The sequence below is a fragment of the Rosa chinensis genome, chromosome 7 (assembly GCF_002994745.2).
Source record: "Rosa chinensis cultivar Old Blush chromosome 7, RchiOBHm-V2, whole genome shotgun sequence".
Classification (NCBI taxonomy): domain Eukaryota; kingdom Viridiplantae; phylum Streptophyta; class Magnoliopsida; order Rosales; family Rosaceae; genus Rosa; species Rosa chinensis.
The window spans coordinates 1,979,028-1,997,619 of NC_037094.1; the positions used below are offsets into that span (position 1 = coordinate 1,979,028).

An 18,592-nucleotide genomic window follows, 5' to 3' on the forward strand; every position below is an offset into this window, starting at 1 on the left:
GCTGCAGCAAGTGGGCTTGGGCTGCAACAAGTGGACTTGGGCTGTGGCTTCCTCCTTTTTTTTTTTTTTTTTCTGCCGGTTCAGATCATGAAAATTCCGGTGGCCGGTTCGGATATTTTCCGGCCGGTTCTGGGGGCGGGGCCGCCGGTTCTGGACTCCTGGAGGTGAGATCTTCAAGGTGGGGGGCGGTGGTTTCTGGGATTTGAAAGGCCACGAATTTAGGATCTCAGATGGTTAGGGCTTCGTGCTGATAACGTGTTGTAGAGAAACTGAATTTGGGAGAAATTTTCTGTGTGTTCTCATTGATAATAGGGGCCTCTTTATATAGAGGATTACAATGCATAGAATCTCAATCATACAAGGAAAGTAATTCTACATTGATTAGGATTCTAGATCCTTCTAATTAAATCCTATTACCACTAGGTCAAGTAACCTAGAGTTTGGGCTAAACACAAATTAGGTTTTCCTTGAACAGATATGTTAATATTTCTCATATATCAACTATTTTTACCATTTTAAGGACTGGTGTTACCACTTTGATGACTAATATTACTATTTTGAGGACTCATACGATAAACTAAGAAAATTTACCACTTTAAGGACTCATGTTAACACTTTGAGGACTCATGTGGTAACTAAGAAAATTTACCAATTTAAGGACTCATGTTACCACTTTGAGGACTAATATTACGATTTTGAGAACTCATTTTACCACTTTTAAGGTAATTATATGCATGTCATACATTAACACATTGTATAATTTTCCATGTGATCAAATTAAAAATTCAGGAGCACGATTGATTTCACAGAAAAAAATATATATATATATATAAATAGTAATACAACGGAGGGCAAATGTGCAAAATGTTTGAAGCAAAGAGGCCCATAAATCTCAATTTCACAAACTTAAAAACCTACCAAAGGACCGGTCCACCTCACCATTTTCGACTTCTGTTTTTTGAAAATCTCTATCTGGGCGCGGGGGGTCGCTCAGTAGCAGCAGCTCCGTCACTCACGGTGTTAGAAAACCGCCGCCACCGCCGCATGTCAAATCCAACCGCCGGACTGAGAAACCCCAATCGATGAACTTGAAAGACAACTACCGCATCGAGCTCCGCGCCGCGATTCGCCAGCTAACCGATCGTTGTCTCTACGCCGCGTCCAAATGGTAGGTACCCTTAAAACCCTAAATCCCCAAATTCCTCAAATTTTCTCCAAAACCCTAAACCCTAGCTCTGAACGATTTTGCAGGGCGGGAGAGCAACTGGTCGGCATCGAGCACGACCCGGCCAAGTTCACGCCGGCCAATACCAGATTCCAGCGCGGGAGCTCCAGCATTCGCCGGAGATTCCGCTCCAGCGAGGTCATCTCGACGCCGATTGCCGGCGTGTCGTATGTGTCGACTCCGATTATGGAGGAGGACGAGATTGTGGACGGCGATTTTTACCTTCTGGCCAAGTCTTACTTTGATTGCAGAGAGTATAGAAGAGCTGCTCATGCTCTTCGTGATCAAGGTGGTAAAAAATCAGTCTTTTTGCGCTGCTATGCTCTTTACCTGGTTAGTTACATTCTCTTCTGATCAAAGTTCTGATATTTCTTTTCGTGTTGGTTTTATGTGTTAACATGTATTGTGCATTTACGAATCCCATTTATATGAGTTGGTTTCGATTCATTATTACATTAAAGACGGGATTTTGATGGGTTATGCAATGAGTTTTAATAGTAGTGATTAAGTTCTGAGTTAGTTGATAGAGGTATGAGTAGGGTGTAGATCCAGAAATTAGGAGATTTGGTTTCAGAGCAGCTTCAATTCGGCAATTGGGAGTCGGACTTGACTTTTACAGTTTGGTTTCATGATAGTTTGATAGATGGTTCTTGGTTTAGTTTTACTAGTTTGGTTATTTCCCTACCTACTTTGATACTTACGTATACTTGTTTCTTTTAATTGCTTAATGAAGGCTGGAGAGAAGCGGAAAGAGGAAGAATTGATGGAACTTGAGGGACCTCTAGGAAAGAGCGACATTGTGAATCGTGAACTGGTTTCTATTGAGAGGGAGTTATCAACTTTTCGCAAAAATGGTACGATTGATCCTTTTGGACTGTACTTGTATGGCCTTGTGCTCAAAGAGAAAGGCAATGGGAACCTTGCTCGTACAGTTCTTGTGGAGTCTGTTAATAGCTACCCTTGGAACTGGAATGCTTGGTTAGAGCTGCAGTCCTTGTGCACTACAGTTGACATCTTGAACAGCCTTAGTCTCAATAATCATTGGATGAAGGAGTTCTTTCTTGCCAATGTTTACCAAGAACTAAGGATGCACAAAGAATCCTTATCAAAGTATGATTATCTACATGGCATTTTTGGTTTCAGTAATTACATTCAGGCTCAGATTGCAAAAGTCCAGTACAGTTTGAGGGAATTTGATCTAGTTGAAGGAATTTTTGAAGATCTTCTCAGGAATGACCCTTATCGAGTGGAGGACATGGATATGTATTCCAATGTGCTGTATGCAAAGGAATGTTCATCTGCACTGAGTTACCTTGCCCATAGAGTATTTATGACCGATAAATACAGACCTGAATCTTGTTGCATTATTGGGAATTATTACAGCTTAAAAGGGCTGCATGAGAAAGCAGTTCTGTACTTTAGGAGGGCACTCAAACTGGATAGAAATTATTTATCTGCTTGGACCCTCATGGGTCATGAATTTATTGAGATGAAAAACACACCAGCTGCTGTTGACGCTTATCGGCATGCTATAGATATAAATCCGAGTGATTATCGTGCTTGGTATGGATTAGGTCAAGCTTATGAGATGATGGGTATGCCCTTTTATGCTCTTCATTACTTCCGGAAATCGGTATTTTTCCAGCCAAATGATTCTCGGTTATGGATTGCCATGGCTCATTGCTATCAAACTGATCAGCTAAATATGATTGATGAAGCAATGAAGTGTTACAAAAGGGCAGCAAATTGTAATGACAGGGAATCGATTGCCCTGAACCAGCTAGCTAAGTTAAATGCTGATCTTGGCCGTACCGAAGAGGCAGTTTATTACTACAAGAAGGATCTGGAGAGGATGGAAGATGAAGAGAGGGAAGGACCAAATATGGTTGAAACTCTCTTCTTTCTTGCTAAATACTTCAGAGAGCAGAAAAAGTTTGAAGAAGCAGAGGTCTACTGTACCCGTCTTATGGATTATACCGGCCCGGTGAGTTACAATTATCTTTCTCTTTTATGCTTAACCCAAGTATATTTAACCCCAATATAACTTTCAAAATTATGAATCAGTTGTAAGTAATTGTTATTTCTTTGTCCATCACTGCAGGAAAAGGAAAGAGCGAAAAGTTTACTTAGAGGAATTAGAATGGAACAAACTGGTGCTCCTTCTATGGATATTGAGCGCTTTCCTCCTTGATTTCTCGTCAGAGCATATTACATGGATCGTCTTCATGAGTGATGGGAGTTACAATTGAGCATAGCTTGGACTTCTCATTGCTGCAAAACATTTTAGTCTATTCTCATGTATAATTTAGTAACTGTTATGCAGAAGGTTTACGGGTCTGATTGCTGCAGAAAGTTCAATCCAACTCCTAGCGCTCTAGTCTTGTCTAGTCTTCTAGGATACAACTATAGTTTGAAAAGCATTCCCTATTCCCTGTTGTGGTTTTCATGCATTGTGCTGTTTTCACAAGCCTGACTGAATTGTAATCATTTAACAATTATTTTGATCATTCTTTGCTTACATTCTGTGTTGTGCATATACCAGTCATGAACTCCTGATCAATATTCACTGTTGCTTAAGAACAATTGCATACTGATGACTACAATTCATTTACACGGCAAGTAGAGGGTAGGAGTACCCAGTTTTCCCTTGATTTTATCACAACAGGTCAGAACCATAGCAAAAGAGCAATATTTCCATTTAAAATCTATCAGCAGCCGAAAACAGTATATGAAATCACACCAAAGGAAACATCCACCGTTCATCCAAATTTCGGTTACAAAACATCATCCACTCAATTTATTTCCACTGTTTACCCCATGCAGCAGGGTTAAATTTAACAGTCACAAAAGTTCCAATTGCCAAAAGCAATTTTAGAGTCACCATCTCTGATGTTTCCCCCTTTTAATTATGATTCAGATCATTTAGCTGGGTCTGCGAAGAAGCTGTTGATGCCTGGCATGATTTCAGGGGACTTGTTGCGGACAAATTTCCTCAACATATGCTCCTGATACTTTTCTCCCTCAGCGAAATTATCCAGTACTCCGGCAGCCCTGTTCTCCTTGCTCACTCTGATCCAGTAATACAGAAAGAGCAGTATTACTATAAGTCATTACAACATCCATGATAGCTACAAAGAGAGGATCATATTCTGCTGTTTTTACACCATCAAGTTCATAATTTGATACTCAAAAGTCCTCTTTTTAGTCTCACAACCTCCCAATTCCGTCAATTGGATTTCATAAAGTCATAAATACATGGCTTCATATTCATCAAATATAGACACTTAGAACACCACACATGTTCATTAGTTGATTGAAACCTATTTGAATGACTTTTGGTTGCTAGTAAATTCTATTCAGCTAAACTGGAATTTTAACTTTTCATTATTTATATTTACCGCATGCATTAGCTCAAGTGAACAAAACTGATTTTGATTCCAATCTGATTATGTTTCTAAATGCTACACATACACCTTGGTGATTATGTTTCTAAATGCTACACATACACCTTGGTGTAAATCTAATTCTCCAACAACAGGAAAAGTCAAAACCCCCCATTATTTTGGCCTCAAATATCTACTCAGCCTTACTAATCACTAATCTCCGAGCACCGGATTTGCGCTTAAGCTAACCGGGTTAACATCAAAATAAACCCACAAATTTTGACAAAAAAAGGAGGAGTTTTTCTTCTACTAGTGTCAATCGTGCATTTCCCCACACTATCAGTTTTATCAGCTCTGAAAGTCAACAATCCAATCCTCCACAAAAAAAGGAAACCAAACTAGCATCAAACACATTACAGCAATCCAAATTAAAGCAATCAACTTTGAACACCAAATTTCCATATACGTATAAATGTACAATTATACGTATAAATACACAAGGGAGAGAGAGAGAGAGAGAGAGACCTGACTTCAGGGTTGATGCAGATATGGCGGACCATACTGAACCCGCAGATCCCGACGGCAGCTCCGACGGCCACAAACAGGGGGTAAACCTACACATAGCAAAACGACGCCGTATTAGCACACGCAGAGTGACAGAGACAAAATCAAAGCGGTGGAAATAGTCCGATCCCGGAAAAAAAAAATAGCAAAATCAAATCAAAATTCGGAGGGGTAGATCTGACGGCGTACCTCAGGCCTTAACCACCGGGAAGCCATTGATTGAAAATGAACGGAGAAAATTGGAGAGACAGAGAGCGGTTTTGGGAAATGCGGAAAGAGACGGAGTTGAGCCACCGGCTTTATCCCCGTAATTTTTTCAGGTTTTTTTTATTGGAATGGTTGCGTTTGATTGGCTGACGAGTTAGCGAATCGGTATGAGACACGTCACTTGTTTAGCTTGTCGAGGTCACGTGGGAATGGAATACTATGGGCGCCGTTCCGAGTCACCGCCGGTGTGACAGGCGGAATACTTGCCACTGTTAGTTGTTAATCGAAAAGTTAAGAACGCACTCATTTTTTTTTTTTTTCAATTATAGAAAGGTTGTGTTGTGTTGAGTTAATGCATGCAATGCAAGCGAGGTTATCATTGTTCATGTCCATGCTAATCTAAACGAGGCTAACAATGTATCTTTAAATAAAGTTAAGCACACTAAATATGTCATATGCTTTTTAAAATCTGTGTGAACCAACCTCATAATTAACTTTCTCATAAAGAAGAAGAAAAAAAAAGTAGTTTGGGATCATAATTTTACACCTAGAACTGTGGACTATCTCACCAAAATCTTCTTACCTCTAAACTATGGGCTTTTAACCGTGTGGTCGTGGGTTCGATTCTCACAGATAGTGAGATTTCATGCATTTTTCTCTTTCTTTCAAAAAAAAAAAATCATGTAATTTTAGAAGGGAAGTGAAATTTGCACTCCTCTTTTTGCATTCTACACTCCCACTTCAATCTTTATATTATTTTATTATGTGAAATTCCACTTTTGGCCCAACAACCGTGCAATGCTTCTCCTTTCTTCACTCTCCAATTCTGGTCTTTTGTCATTACTTCTTCAAAAACGTAACGTTTGTACTTTGTAACAGAGGATTGGAATTCAACCACTCGGTTGCTACAAATACAAGGCTCTTCATTTTCAAATACTCTCTCTTTCTCTCACTCTCATGATGGAATTCAATATTTTGAAAGATGATGAAACTGCATATGCATGAAGGTTCTATAGTCTACACTACAATTTTCTAAAATTTTAGGCTCAGTAGTAAAGAATTGGAAGACTTCTTGGGATGAGAATGGGGTCTGATTTTTCTATATTCATATAATTATTTGAATGATTTTAACAAATACTTTGTAATTATCGCCTATGCATGTCTTAGTTCTTGATTATATGTTGGATGTGTAAATTGTTTTTGATAAGCAATATTTCCTGAGAGAAATGGAGCACAACAAGAAAAAGATATGGAAGGCCAGACTCATTGATGCAATAAAAGCAACAAGAAAATTTTCAAATCACAAACTCAATCTTTTTTACTTTCAGCTAAATTCAAATCCAATCAACATTTTTTTCAAAGCTCCAACTCATGGATGCAATAAAAGCTTGAACCTTGTAAACCCACTAGATCAAACTAAAATTTACAAAGCTGGAAATTAGAGAGGTTCTCTGTGCAAGAGATTCATTGTGTGAAACAACCCAGAAGAAGAGAGTCAAAAAATTAAAAAAAAGAAGAAGAAAGACCTCTCTCTTTGTGAATCTTCAATTGTATTTGATTTGTAGTGTAACCATTGTTAGCAGATGGCGACAAGTTTTGAGGACCAACACTTTCCTTCTCTTTAGTAGAAGATTTTGGTGATTTGGTGAAAGGTTTGCTGCAGATTGGAGAGTAGTGTCGAGTGTTATTGGCTTAAGGGCAAATTTGGAAACTCAAGTTCTAAAACATGAGTGGGAGTGCATAATGCAAAAAGGAGAGTGTAAATTTCACTCTCCTTTTAGAATGGACAAAACTCAAAAGTCTCGAATTATGGTGATTTTAATACCAAGTTCTTATCTCAATCACCTGACAGCTCTCTATTCTAAAACTCCATAGCAGTCCTGTTCAGCATACAATGCTAAGAGGATTTGCTCATTCCTAGAATCCTAGTAGACTTTCCAATAATTTTTAGGAAAGTTGCGCACAAACCTCTTTCATTCCATTTAGATTTGTCTTGAATCTTAATTCATTTAAACACACCACAAGCCAAAGACACACCACCCCCTCAATTGTAGCTGAACATAGATGTTACAAGTTTTTGAACAATTCGAGAGAGTGACGAAGGCTCTATCCTGCAAATCTACTATAGTAAACACAGGAACACAAGGAGCATAACTTGGAACTCTTGTGTATTTTCCCTAGTCTTCTTAGTAAACAAACTAATCAAAATCTACCAGTAGATCATCATCCATACATAGTAACTTGCATACAGATTAAAAAGATGTTTACTATAGTAGTCAGTTCGAGTTGGGCCAGTTTTGCCGTTACTAAAAAGACGTTTCTCCTATTCGATCGATAAAATTCTTGTAGCAAAAGAGATCAAATAATTTTTCCAGAATCCGACAGAGGATATCTCGTTTTTTGATTTACATGTTCACTCTCCGATCATAATCCGTCAGAGAAAATCCTACAGAACCATATTGGAATTAAAGGATACATAAAATTCGACAATAACAGACTAAATTAAACTAGTAACTCCCTAGCTAGCATATTGGAATTACAGGATACACAAATCAGGTTTTCAGGGACCTGTCCGAGAATTCTATGAGGTGCAGAGCCAAGTAGTAGGTTTACAAATATAATACAGGAAGTATAACTCTAAAGACTACCAAGACCACTGCTATGGGAATTTCATCTCACACCGCAAAAGCCAACCAGATGATGCAATGAGGAACACAAATTAGCTAGTATGCTGCTTTTGAGCGAAACACTATCAGTATGGCATAACTGAAGCCGGGCCTGTGCAGTTTCGTGGGAGATAGAAGCTTCTTCCTTTTAATTTCAATGCATCTCCTCTCCACGGTGATGCCTCCACTATGAAAGTTCATATAATCATATGAAAACTGAATGTAGCATGCACAGATTCTTTGGCCACAGTTTCTGACCCCAACCATCGGCTCGTTAGTGATTCAAAATCAGGTCCTCAATGACCTTTTCCACGCCATCCATCCGTGTCAATTGTTGTGGCGTATGCGATCACGCCATGAACCTTGTTTTTTTTGGCAAGTACCTACAAAATAGTTAATTTGAATCCTCTCCACATACCCATTATATCCCTTAATACCATAAATCCGTCTTTTTTTTGGCTTAGCAGCAACCGATAACCAACTTACCTTCTCACTCAAGAGGCTTGGAGGCTCACTTTCTTTCCAGTCCTTATTACCATTCTCTGCCTCAACCTCACTGTAACGTAATGGATGGCTGATTATCTGATGCACTCAAAAAACAACCATTTGCACCATTTCTAAAAAAGAACATTCAACAACCATTTCTATATAAGTTTATAACTCACCAAATTAACTAACCAAATTACCAAAACAGATGCAATATCATTGATTCATTGACGAACAATTAACAAATAACAAAACTGAGCAATATCATTGACTAACCAGTAACCAAAACTGAGCATAAGTTATAAGTCATAACAGAGCATACCAAAACAGATGCAATTTCATACTCGTATTGGTTGCCAAAACAATTTGCATTCAGTAACCAATTAGCATGCAATTTCATACCATATGTCCATATCAGATACAATTAGTTTTCAGTGTGCATTTGTCCACGATTGTATCTGATATACAATTTCAATTCCCATCCAAATTACTAATAACAGATGCAATTCAATTCCCATCCAAAACTGGCAAAACAGATGCCAAATTTCAAAACAGATACAAACCAATCCAATCTCAATCAGTAACAAAAGTCCAAAACAGCTCGATCAACTAATGGAGATGTTCAGAAAGGGGCTTCAAGCTTGAAGAATCAGAAATCGAACCCAGAAAGTAACCAAGATCAGTTTCTGCTTTGCTGCTTGAGGAAGAAAGCAACCAAAGAGTTCGACTTACCGTCAGTCCGTCACCGAGTTAAAAAAAAAAATGCCAGCGCCCAGGCCGCGTAGCCCAACTAGCAGCCCAACGGTTAACTCTATCGATTAGGCCAAAATCCGAACGGCGCCTAGCGCCTAGGCGGCGGCCTAGGCCCTAGAACATAAATATATCAGTTTTCTGGCTTTGCTTATGCACTACGTGAACCAACTCCAAAAACACACTCGTCCCCACATGTCCAAATATCATTCACATATATGCCACGAACAGTTTGATCTCGATACAAAGTACAAAGGTAGCTAGGTACAGCTAGCGGCGATATCCATGCATCTATATTTGATTATTTATGCATGAACATCGCATCATCAATTTGTGTGTCTATGTAAGGAATTGGAAAGTGGAAACTCGATCAAGTCTCCCAAACTGTGTGGAGAGAAACTTGTAGAATTTCCAGCTACTTGATTACCTGGTGAAGTAACTGCTTTTCTTGCAATTACACGATGTCTTTCTTAACGGTGAACAAGCGCAATAACATCTCTCTTCAGCTCGCATTTACGCTACTCTTCCTCGTCTCGGCAGTATTACTCGTAGCTCATGGTAAATCAATAGTTTAAACATGTATGACAGTGCGTGTATATATATGATCGATTTTGATATAGAACAAAACTAACTGATGATTTTTCTCTTCTGGTCGGTTACTTTGTTGTACTTACGTGCATGACACAGCACGGGATATCAGCAGCAGCAGCAGCAGAAGGGTCGATGGCGTCGTGAAGCTTCAAGATGCAGAACCAGTCGAGAGCAGTGATATCAGCGGCAGCAAAAGCAGCCACGCATTTGAAACAATGCACGAACAAGAGAATCTGAGTGGTACAGAAGGCACAGATGATGAATGGTTCGATTCATAACTAATGAATGAATGGTTCGATCATATCTCCGCCATACTAAATTAAACTATAAAATAAAATATTGGTCCATGCAGTAAGCCAGTAAGTACGTACTTGAAGATTCCATATTTGAATTTCCCAAGTAAATGTCTCTTCCGTGCTTGGCTAGCTTTTCAGCTTCTGGATCATAAGGTAGCTATGTTACCTATGTAGTTAAATAAGTCCCATCTAATAGGGTACACTGGTTACGGTGTGACGTGCATGTGAGAATAATACTGCCGCTGTTTACATATATGTTGCCTGCAAGGCTTCTTATTTGGTTTTTTATAAATATAAAGGTTGCTTGTTCACCACATACATGTTATATCTTATATGTATATGATCTGGAGAGTTTCTATTCATATACATGTTGTATTAAATGACTCTATATATGATGTATGTAAATGACTGTATATGATGAGGTTGAGACGTTTTGGTGATTCTATTATGAATCATCTAGATCATTCATGCTTGTAAAAGTCATAAAATGAGAAACTATGGAGAAAATGGCCAATGGATATAGACATGCATATGGTATTTACTATTTAGTAGCCATCTCAATCTTCTTAATTATTTCTAAAAAAAAAAAAAAAAATCTTCTTAATTAATATTTATACAAGTGTTGATATCTAAAAATGCACGAAGCATGCCCTATGCCCATTTCAAGTCCAATAAAGAAATACACATGCAAACCACATTTAGGAAGATAAAAAGTTGCATATCTTTTCAAACCATCATGCCAAACATGTGGACTCAAGCCATAACTACACTCTTGAGGCTTACGGAAGTGAGTATGATGTGGAAAGTTACGGAAATACATAATGTTCGTCTATTGATCTAGCATCGTTGGTGATTTCGGTCTTGGGCCCGAAATCTAAGGCCGATGACTTAAATCAATAACAAATTGGTGAATATGAAATTTGCGCCAACTTTTCCTTTAAAACCCAAAAGCCCAAAATAGAAAGTCCAACTTTTTTCCTCCGTTCTAATCTCGCTTTCTTCCCCGGAGAAATTGAATACACACAGATCAAACTAAAACTCTCAAGAAATACTAATTCCTTCTGTTAGTTAGTAAGGGGGAAACCTTGCAACCAGTTAAGGGACATTCTCTTCTTCGTTAAACAAAGAGCTTCCAAATCTAAAGTTTTCTCGTCCACCTCGTTCCAGGTTTTGTGTCACGCTGTTACCTCTACTACAACGATTATCGACTGCTGTAGCAACTTTCATTTTCTCCCAAAACCTCATCTTTCAAGCACACACTTCTTTCCCAGATTTTAGGGCATAAATCATGTATGAGTTGAAGAATAAAAATTTTACCTAGAAAACCAAGTGTTCTGATCACCACAACACCCTCCAATCATGCCTATAAAAAGAGAGACTTGGAATTGGAATAAGCATCGAGCAAAACCCACAAAACTTAGAAACGCCTGCAACAATCAAGCCTTCAAGCATAAACTCAACTCTTAGCCATTTACTCCCAAAACCTTCTTCAAATCCATTTTTCTAGGAACTCCATATCCAAAAACCCTCCAATCTCTCACCGCAATGTATTTATAGCTCCCACACCACACGCTTCATGCTGTCAATGTTTGTTCATTTTCTAAATCTTAAACAAAGTCCTCCCATTAATTATGGGGTTGACTTTGACCTAGTCGCTATTTAATTCAAAAAGAACCCTCACATTTTGGCGATGATGGTGGGACTAGGTTGTGATTTAGAAAATTGGTTCATCATGCAGTCCTTTAATTCAAGCATGTTCGTGTTATTCACGACTATTGTTGGATATTGCCTCCCTAGTTAATATGGTTTACTGACTTTACTCGGTATAATTTCATATTCAGTTAAACGACTTCAACTATGAAAGCTAGAGACAAAAATTTATTAGTGGTGGCAAAGCACCACAGCAAGTAGTCTTTCATTTCTAAAGTTAAGGCTGCTGTTGTCCACGCCCACCGAAATGAGGCTAACAGTGCCTCATTAAACAAGGTTAAGCACACCAAAATATGTCATTTTCTTTTTTAACACCGTGTGAACCAACTTCATGACTTTCTCAAAAAATAAAAAATTATCTAGGCCATAATTTTCCATCTAAAATTGTGGAGACTATAGCACATAATTCTTTTAGATGACACATAATTTAGTCATCAAATAGTTATTATAGAAACCGTCGAAGAAAATCCTACAACACCATAATGGAATAGGGGATACATAAAATTCAACAATAACAGACTAAATTAAACTGGTACCTCCCTAGCTAGCACATTGGAATTAGAGGATACATAGGTTTCCAGGGACCTCATAGAGAACTATATCATGTGCAGAGCCGCGTAGTCCATATACAAATATAGTACAGAAAGCCTAATCTTAAAGACTACCAAGACCACTTCTATTGGCATTTCATCTCACAGCGGAAAAAGCCAGCCCGATGATGCCATGAGAAACACAAATTTTCTACCCAAGTTTGGATTCTCTAAGTAGGCTGCTTTGAGCGTAACAATCACTAATTATATGGCATAATTGAAACTGTTGGGCCTGTGCTGTTCGTGGGAGATAGAAGCTTCTTCCTTGTTAATTTCAATGCAGCTCCTCTCCACTGTGTGATGCCTCCACTATGAAAGTTCATATGAAAACTGAATGTTGCATGCACAAATTCACGACACTCCCTTGGCTACAGTTGCTGATCCTAACCATTGGCTCGTTAATGATTCAGAATCAGGTCATCAACAACCTCTTCCACGCCATTGATCCGTGTCAATTGTTGTGGCGTATACGATCACGCCACGAACCCTGTTTTTTGGCAAGTACCTGCAAAACCAGGGTAACAGTTAATTTGAATCCTCTCCACATACCCATTATATCCCTTAATACCATAAATCCATTTTTTTGGGCTTAGCAGCAATCGATAACTAACTTACCTTCTCACTCAAGAGGCTTGGAGGCTCACTTTCTTTGCAGTCCTTATTATCATTCTCTGCCTCAACGTCACTGTCTATCATAATGGATGGTTGATTATCTGATGCACCAAACATTGCCTCATCATGAGCCGCTTTGATCCGCTCCTCCCTTTTTGTCTTCACATTGATTGAGTAACATCATAAACAAACCAAAATTTTTAGAATCAAGAAGGAAGAATTGGACATTAAACTGGAACTTTAAGTATGATAGCAACAGACATGAGAAATGTACCTCAAATGCTGAAAACCGAAAGCTTTTGCCTATGTGATTGACGAGCGCTGCATCGTCTTCAGCAACTACAAAGAAGGTGACGATTTACAATCACTAACATTGCTATAAAGGATGAACAACGTAATGATACATTTCTTTCTGATCCAACCAATGATATAGTGATAATCGATTGACAATACTCTGCGAAGTGGCCGGTATATTAGAATATCCTGGATAACTAATATGCAACACATCTATATTATATTCTGAGGTTATCAACCAGCGGGATTGCAAGCTTGAAACAATCATCACAATTTTTAAGAGATATCGCCAGGCTGTAACCATTCTACTACACAATCTAGCTTTTTTGTCTGATCATCTTTTCTGATAACAAGGTCAGGACTCAGGACTCAGGACTTTGGTACAAAGGTCATGCTTTCTGTTAATGGTGGTCTTGTTTTGAGTAATTTACACAAAACTTCACAGTAGTTACTAAAACCACTATGTTTACAAAACCTTGACCTCAGATACCAAAGGATCAGCACCCAAAATGTGATTTATGAGAATATGTAATATACTCTTCATCAAAGGGCTGCGGATAGTTTATACATTTACTCATGTTTGAGAGCTTTGAAACTTGTGCAGAACATAGAAAATAAGAAGAGAGACATTGATATTAGTGTATGTTGTTTATCTTGTTCTCTGCTGATGGGAATTAGAACAGTTACGCAAAACCACCAAAGAAAATTTAAATGTCCTGACTCTTAACTCACAACTTACAAAATTGCCAGAAAAGAAATAAAAAATCTTTACTTTCTAGTAAACAACACAGCATGGTTATATTGATTACCTTCAATCTCCTCATCATCTAGTGGTGCATCTTTATCGAATTCAAATCTTTCCCAACCATCCATGCCTTTGGTTGTGTCCTTCTCAGCTGCATTTAACACAATATGGTAATTATAATGCACAGCTCCAAGTAAACCCAAACATTACAGATTAACATATCCCATAAACACCAGCGGAAACTCACCCGTTTCAGCAAGTTGGAGTTTCATTTTCGCTTTTACTCTCTCCGCTGCAGACTGTTCATAACACAAAGTAAATCTTGCATCACTCTTAAATTCTCAAAGCTAAAACTATTCTGATAAACACATACAATGTATGATCATTTCAATCAAAAAAATAAGCTTCAAATTCATAATTCATTGCATTCCTAAAACTTCAAACAAAGTAATTCGATTACCAAACAGATTCATACCATTTTGTCATAGCCTTGAATCAATTTGTAATAGTCAGCACCACCGCCACTCCTCTCCTTCTCCAATTTATCTCTGCTCTTCTCCAAACGCCTCTCCCTCGGCGGCGACGAGCTCCGGCTCCGGCTCCTCCGCCGTTCCTTTCTCCGATTCCGAGGTGACCGACTCCTTCGTCTCCTATCTCCGTCCGATTCACTCCCAGACCTGCTCCTCCTCCTCCTCCTCCTGCTTCTCTCTCTATCTCTCTCCCTATCTCTATACCTCTCTCTGCTCCTACTCCTACGCCTCGACTCCCTCTCTCTGCTTCTACTCCGCTTATCCCTCTCCGAAACCCTAGGCCGCCGCTTCTCTTCCTCTCCGGCCAGCTCCTCCGGCTTCTTCCTCTTCAGCTTGTTCTGAATCGACTGGATCTGCGCTTGCTTTTCGACCTCCGTCGTCTTGCTAGGGCTGGAGGCCTTGACGAATTTGCTCATGAAGGAAGACGAGGAAGTATACGCCACCGCCGAACCGCGCGCAGGGGCATTTTCGGAATCGGACTTCGCCGATGAGAAACCGAGGCCTTGTTTGAATCTGGCGGCGCCTTCGCCTCGGCGGGTTAGGTCTTCGTAGTACGCCGCCGCTTTTGCTTCCTCCATCGTTCAGAGCTACCAGTGACGACGGTTTGGGAACTTGGCGCCGTGCCCCGCCCTTTTGATTGTTACCAGCTTACGACGTCGTTATGGGTCGGGCTTGGGTTTAAAGCCCAAGACTTGAGTCCATGTGGAATCCAATTGGATTATATACACGAATAATTAGCGGGTCGGATATTACCCGATTTTTGTTAAGTAGTTTTTTTTTAGTTGAAACAACAATTTTTATCTCTATCTGGTTCATCTCATAATGTTAGTGAGATAATAAATTGTGATCTCTATAATATATGTTATTTTAAATAATTAGTAGATCACAGCTCACCAACAATACAATTGTTAATTGCGTTTAGTAGTTTGACAAGACTTCCCGCTAAGTTTGTTACATTTTGAAGCAAATTCACAACAAATAAACACGCACTATGATCACCTATTTGCATTACTAGAGATGATGTTTGCCCCACTTACTTTCCAATTTAGTCCTAGACATGTGGGTTATACTAGTTTGTTCTTTTCTTTACCAAACTTAGATTCCATTCTTGATTTGATTTATATTTAACATGACTGATGACTCAAATATTTCAAAAACGTATATTTTTCAGATTTTATTTTACGAGAGATGTGTAATTAATAATTCAAAAATATTTAATCGACGTTTTTTTTAACCTAACATATTGACGAGCCATAACTCAAATGCAATACAGTTGTTAGATGATTCAACAAATGTCGGAGTCATTCCAACATTACTTACTTGACGTTACATTTTAAAGCAAAACACAACAAGCAAACACCTTACGGAAATGAATGACATTCGCCTCTTCTATGGACGTTACCTCACTTCTTAATGTAATTGGAAAAATGTAGTTAGCCTAGTTATAAACTACCTCCATCTCTTGCTACAGACAGACAAGTCCTAAAACCCAAATATCTGATCGATCAATCTCTAGGCATCTTGTTGACACTCAATCCCTACAGTTTGAAGATATGTTTCAGAAACTCCAATGCAATCTATCAAAATCACGACTTTTCCAGATTTGGCATACTGCAATATGTAAATCACGTCACAGTCTTATTAGCAGCATGGTCAGGGACGACCACAGCTATATAATTACACACACACACACGTATTGTATATATTGATTCAGAGTCACAGCAGAGAGACTCAGAGAGAATCAGAATGGGATGGTGCTGGAAATCCAAAGTTGATCAATATGGAGATCAAAACCAAGCCAGCAGGGCCCAAATTCCAAAGAACATGATCACGGTTGGGCTGACAATCATACCAAAAATTAAACTTGGAATTAAATATAAGATCTGACGATTCACGCAAATGGAGGAGGCACCGACCCCACGTGGATCATGCAAAGATATCGTCGTACGAACAGTAAATATATTTTCTGGGGGAGTCGACGCCGCCGGTGTGGGACTCAGATTGAGTCAATGAATGGAGTCATCGGTTTTCCCAAGCCAAAAATAAAAACCTTGAAAAGTATTCGTTCACTGTAAATTAGTATTTGACCAGTGCTGTGGTCAGAAATTGGAAAAGAAAGCTCAAGCTAGGATCATAGACCTAATACTCTACTTGTTCAGGGTCATCGATCATTTCAAAGCTGCCCTTCTTCTTGTTCTGAGAATCTCAGAGAATAAAGATCTTATTGTTTATGGGATTTTCTTCCTGTTTTTTTTTGTAAACAATATTATACTGCTACTAGTTTTGATCCCACTTCCCAAATGTGTGTGCTTTTTCGTTTGTACCAATCAATTGTAGAAAACAAAAAATAATCTGAACCCATGGTTGTGTTGATAAAGGATCAAAGATCTAGTGCTGCTTAGTGGTAAAGGTAGAGGCTTTCAGAAATGGAAAAGAAAAAAAAGGTGCTGGCGTTCGGTAACGTTTTCAAGTCATCTTTTTCATTTTATAAAATGAAAATTGCTTGAAAATGCGTTTGTTGGTCTGTTTTCAAAAATGCATAAAATAAATTTTGAAAATAATTTTTTATTTTACTCGTAAAACAGAAAAACGACAAATAGACGTTTTCACTTTTTCATTCTCATATTTTAGAAAACACGGAGATATATTTTCCAAAACAAAGAAAAAAAAGTATGTTCTCTCTTCTTCCATATTCTCACGTCGCTATCTTCTTCTCAGGTCTCTCTCTCATCTCTAGTCGCAATCTTCTCTCGTTTTTGAAAATTGTTTTCAGAATAAGCTATCGGACACATTTTCGGATCTCAAAAATCCAATCTTGTTTTCTCGTTTTTATTTTCAAAATCTGTTTTTGAAAAATCATTTTTAAAAACGTTACCGGACAAGGCTTTCCAGTTGTTCACTAAATGTATTAAGGCCACGTTTGGTTCGCAGAAAGTAAGTATAAGGAAACCTGTTCTTTTTTTAGTTTGGGATACAAAAAGAAAGGAAATTATTTCTTGAAGGAAGAGAAAATAAGAGGGAAAGTGGTTCATTCCAAACCCCGGTGCCCGGTGCGTTTGGATGAGAAAATTATGAAATCTGTAGGAATTTATAAATGATGGAATTTTTAACTCCATCAATCTAAAATTTCATTAATGGCAATTTCTATTGTTTGGTTGTATCTATTTAGGATTTGAAATGTGTAATAAATTAAAAAAGTTTAAAATAAATAAAAAAATAAAATAGAAAAAAACTTTGTTTTGGAAATGAAAATTGAATATTACAAAGGAATTCGTAAATGACACATATTTTGGTGGAAATTGAAGTGGGGAATTTAAACAATGAATTTCTTCATTTTTTTTCATAGAGAAATTTAAAATTTCCAATCTGATAATGCCAAACGAGGGAATTAGCTTATAGGAATTATGAAATCCTCACTTTCATTTAAATTCCATCATTTTTTCCCTCATCCAAACACACTCAAGGAATCACTTTTCCTCCTTTTTTTTCTTTGCATTTATTACTCGCAGCATATTATTTTATTACATTATTTACAAACTTTTTAACAACTTTCCATACGTTATCAAACATCAAAATGAAAAATAGTTGGGAAATCTCATTTTTCTTCTCATGGGAAATACAAAAGAAATTTTTTTTTTTCCGTGAACCAAACTAGACTTGAATGTGTTCGTAGTTGAAAAACCCTATGACGATGAGTTCCTAGATCTCAGTATATAAATGGATCCTTCTTGATAAACCCAAAGATTGTTTGATCAGCTGTAATTGGAAAAATTATTGTCTTGTTTTACTGGCTGTAAGGTGTAAATGCATTTCTCTTTCATACCTAATTAACTACCAAACCTAACTACCATGGTTAATTTAGGTGATCCAATAATATCATTCAACAGCTGGTGCCATTTTATTTCATTGATCTTCAAAATCTTTATAATCAATGTGGATATGA

The 18,592-nt window shown here is 38.1% G+C and overlaps 3 protein-coding genes and 1 long non-coding RNA gene across 4 annotated transcripts; 1 reads left to right on the forward strand and 3 right to left on the reverse strand.

Moving 5' to 3' along the window:
• The first annotated feature begins 901 nt into the window (after positions 1–901).
• On the forward strand, positions 902–3,743 carry LOC112176747 (anaphase-promoting complex subunit 8). Its single transcript, XM_024314806.2, has 4 exons — positions 902–1,168; positions 1,252–1,558; positions 1,959–3,209; positions 3,327–3,743. The coding sequence occupies exons 1-4, from the start codon at positions 1,083–1,085 to the stop codon at positions 3,414–3,416; spliced, it is 1,734 nt and encodes a 577-aa protein (XP_024170574.1). The 5' UTR covers positions 902–1,082; the 3' UTR covers positions 3,417–3,743.
• A 157-nt stretch (positions 3,744–3,900) lies between these two features.
• On the reverse strand, positions 3,901–5,521 carry LOC112176748. Its single transcript, XM_024314807.2, has 3 exons — positions 5,362–5,521; positions 5,134–5,222; positions 3,901–4,294 (listed from the first exon to the last, which is right to left on the reverse strand). Exons 1-3 carry the CDS (start codon positions 5,386–5,388, stop codon positions 4,144–4,146), a joined length of 267 nt encoding a protein of 88 aa, XP_024170575.1. The 5' UTR covers positions 5,389–5,521; the 3' UTR covers positions 3,901–4,143.
• A 2,356-nt stretch (positions 5,522–7,877) lies between these two features.
• Positions 7,878–9,259, reverse strand: LOC112180513. Its single transcript, XR_005802748.1, has 3 exons — positions 9,194–9,259; positions 8,532–8,601; positions 7,878–8,428 (listed from the first exon to the last, which is right to left on the reverse strand). It is a non-coding gene; the product is annotated as an uncharacterized LOC112180513 (long non-coding RNA).
• A 3,078-nt stretch (positions 9,260–12,337) lies between these two features.
• LOC112180578 (luc7-like protein 3) lies at positions 12,338–15,348 on the reverse strand. Its single transcript, XM_024319131.2, has 6 exons — positions 14,595–15,348; positions 14,367–14,418; positions 14,184–14,270; positions 13,355–13,419; positions 13,084–13,239; positions 12,338–12,973 (listed from the first exon to the last, which is right to left on the reverse strand). The coding sequence occupies exons 1-6, from the start codon at positions 15,225–15,227 to the stop codon at positions 12,920–12,922; spliced, it is 1,047 nt and encodes a 348-aa protein (XP_024174899.1). The 5' UTR covers positions 15,228–15,348; the 3' UTR covers positions 12,338–12,919.
• Positions 15,349–18,592: the final 3,244 nt, after the last annotated feature.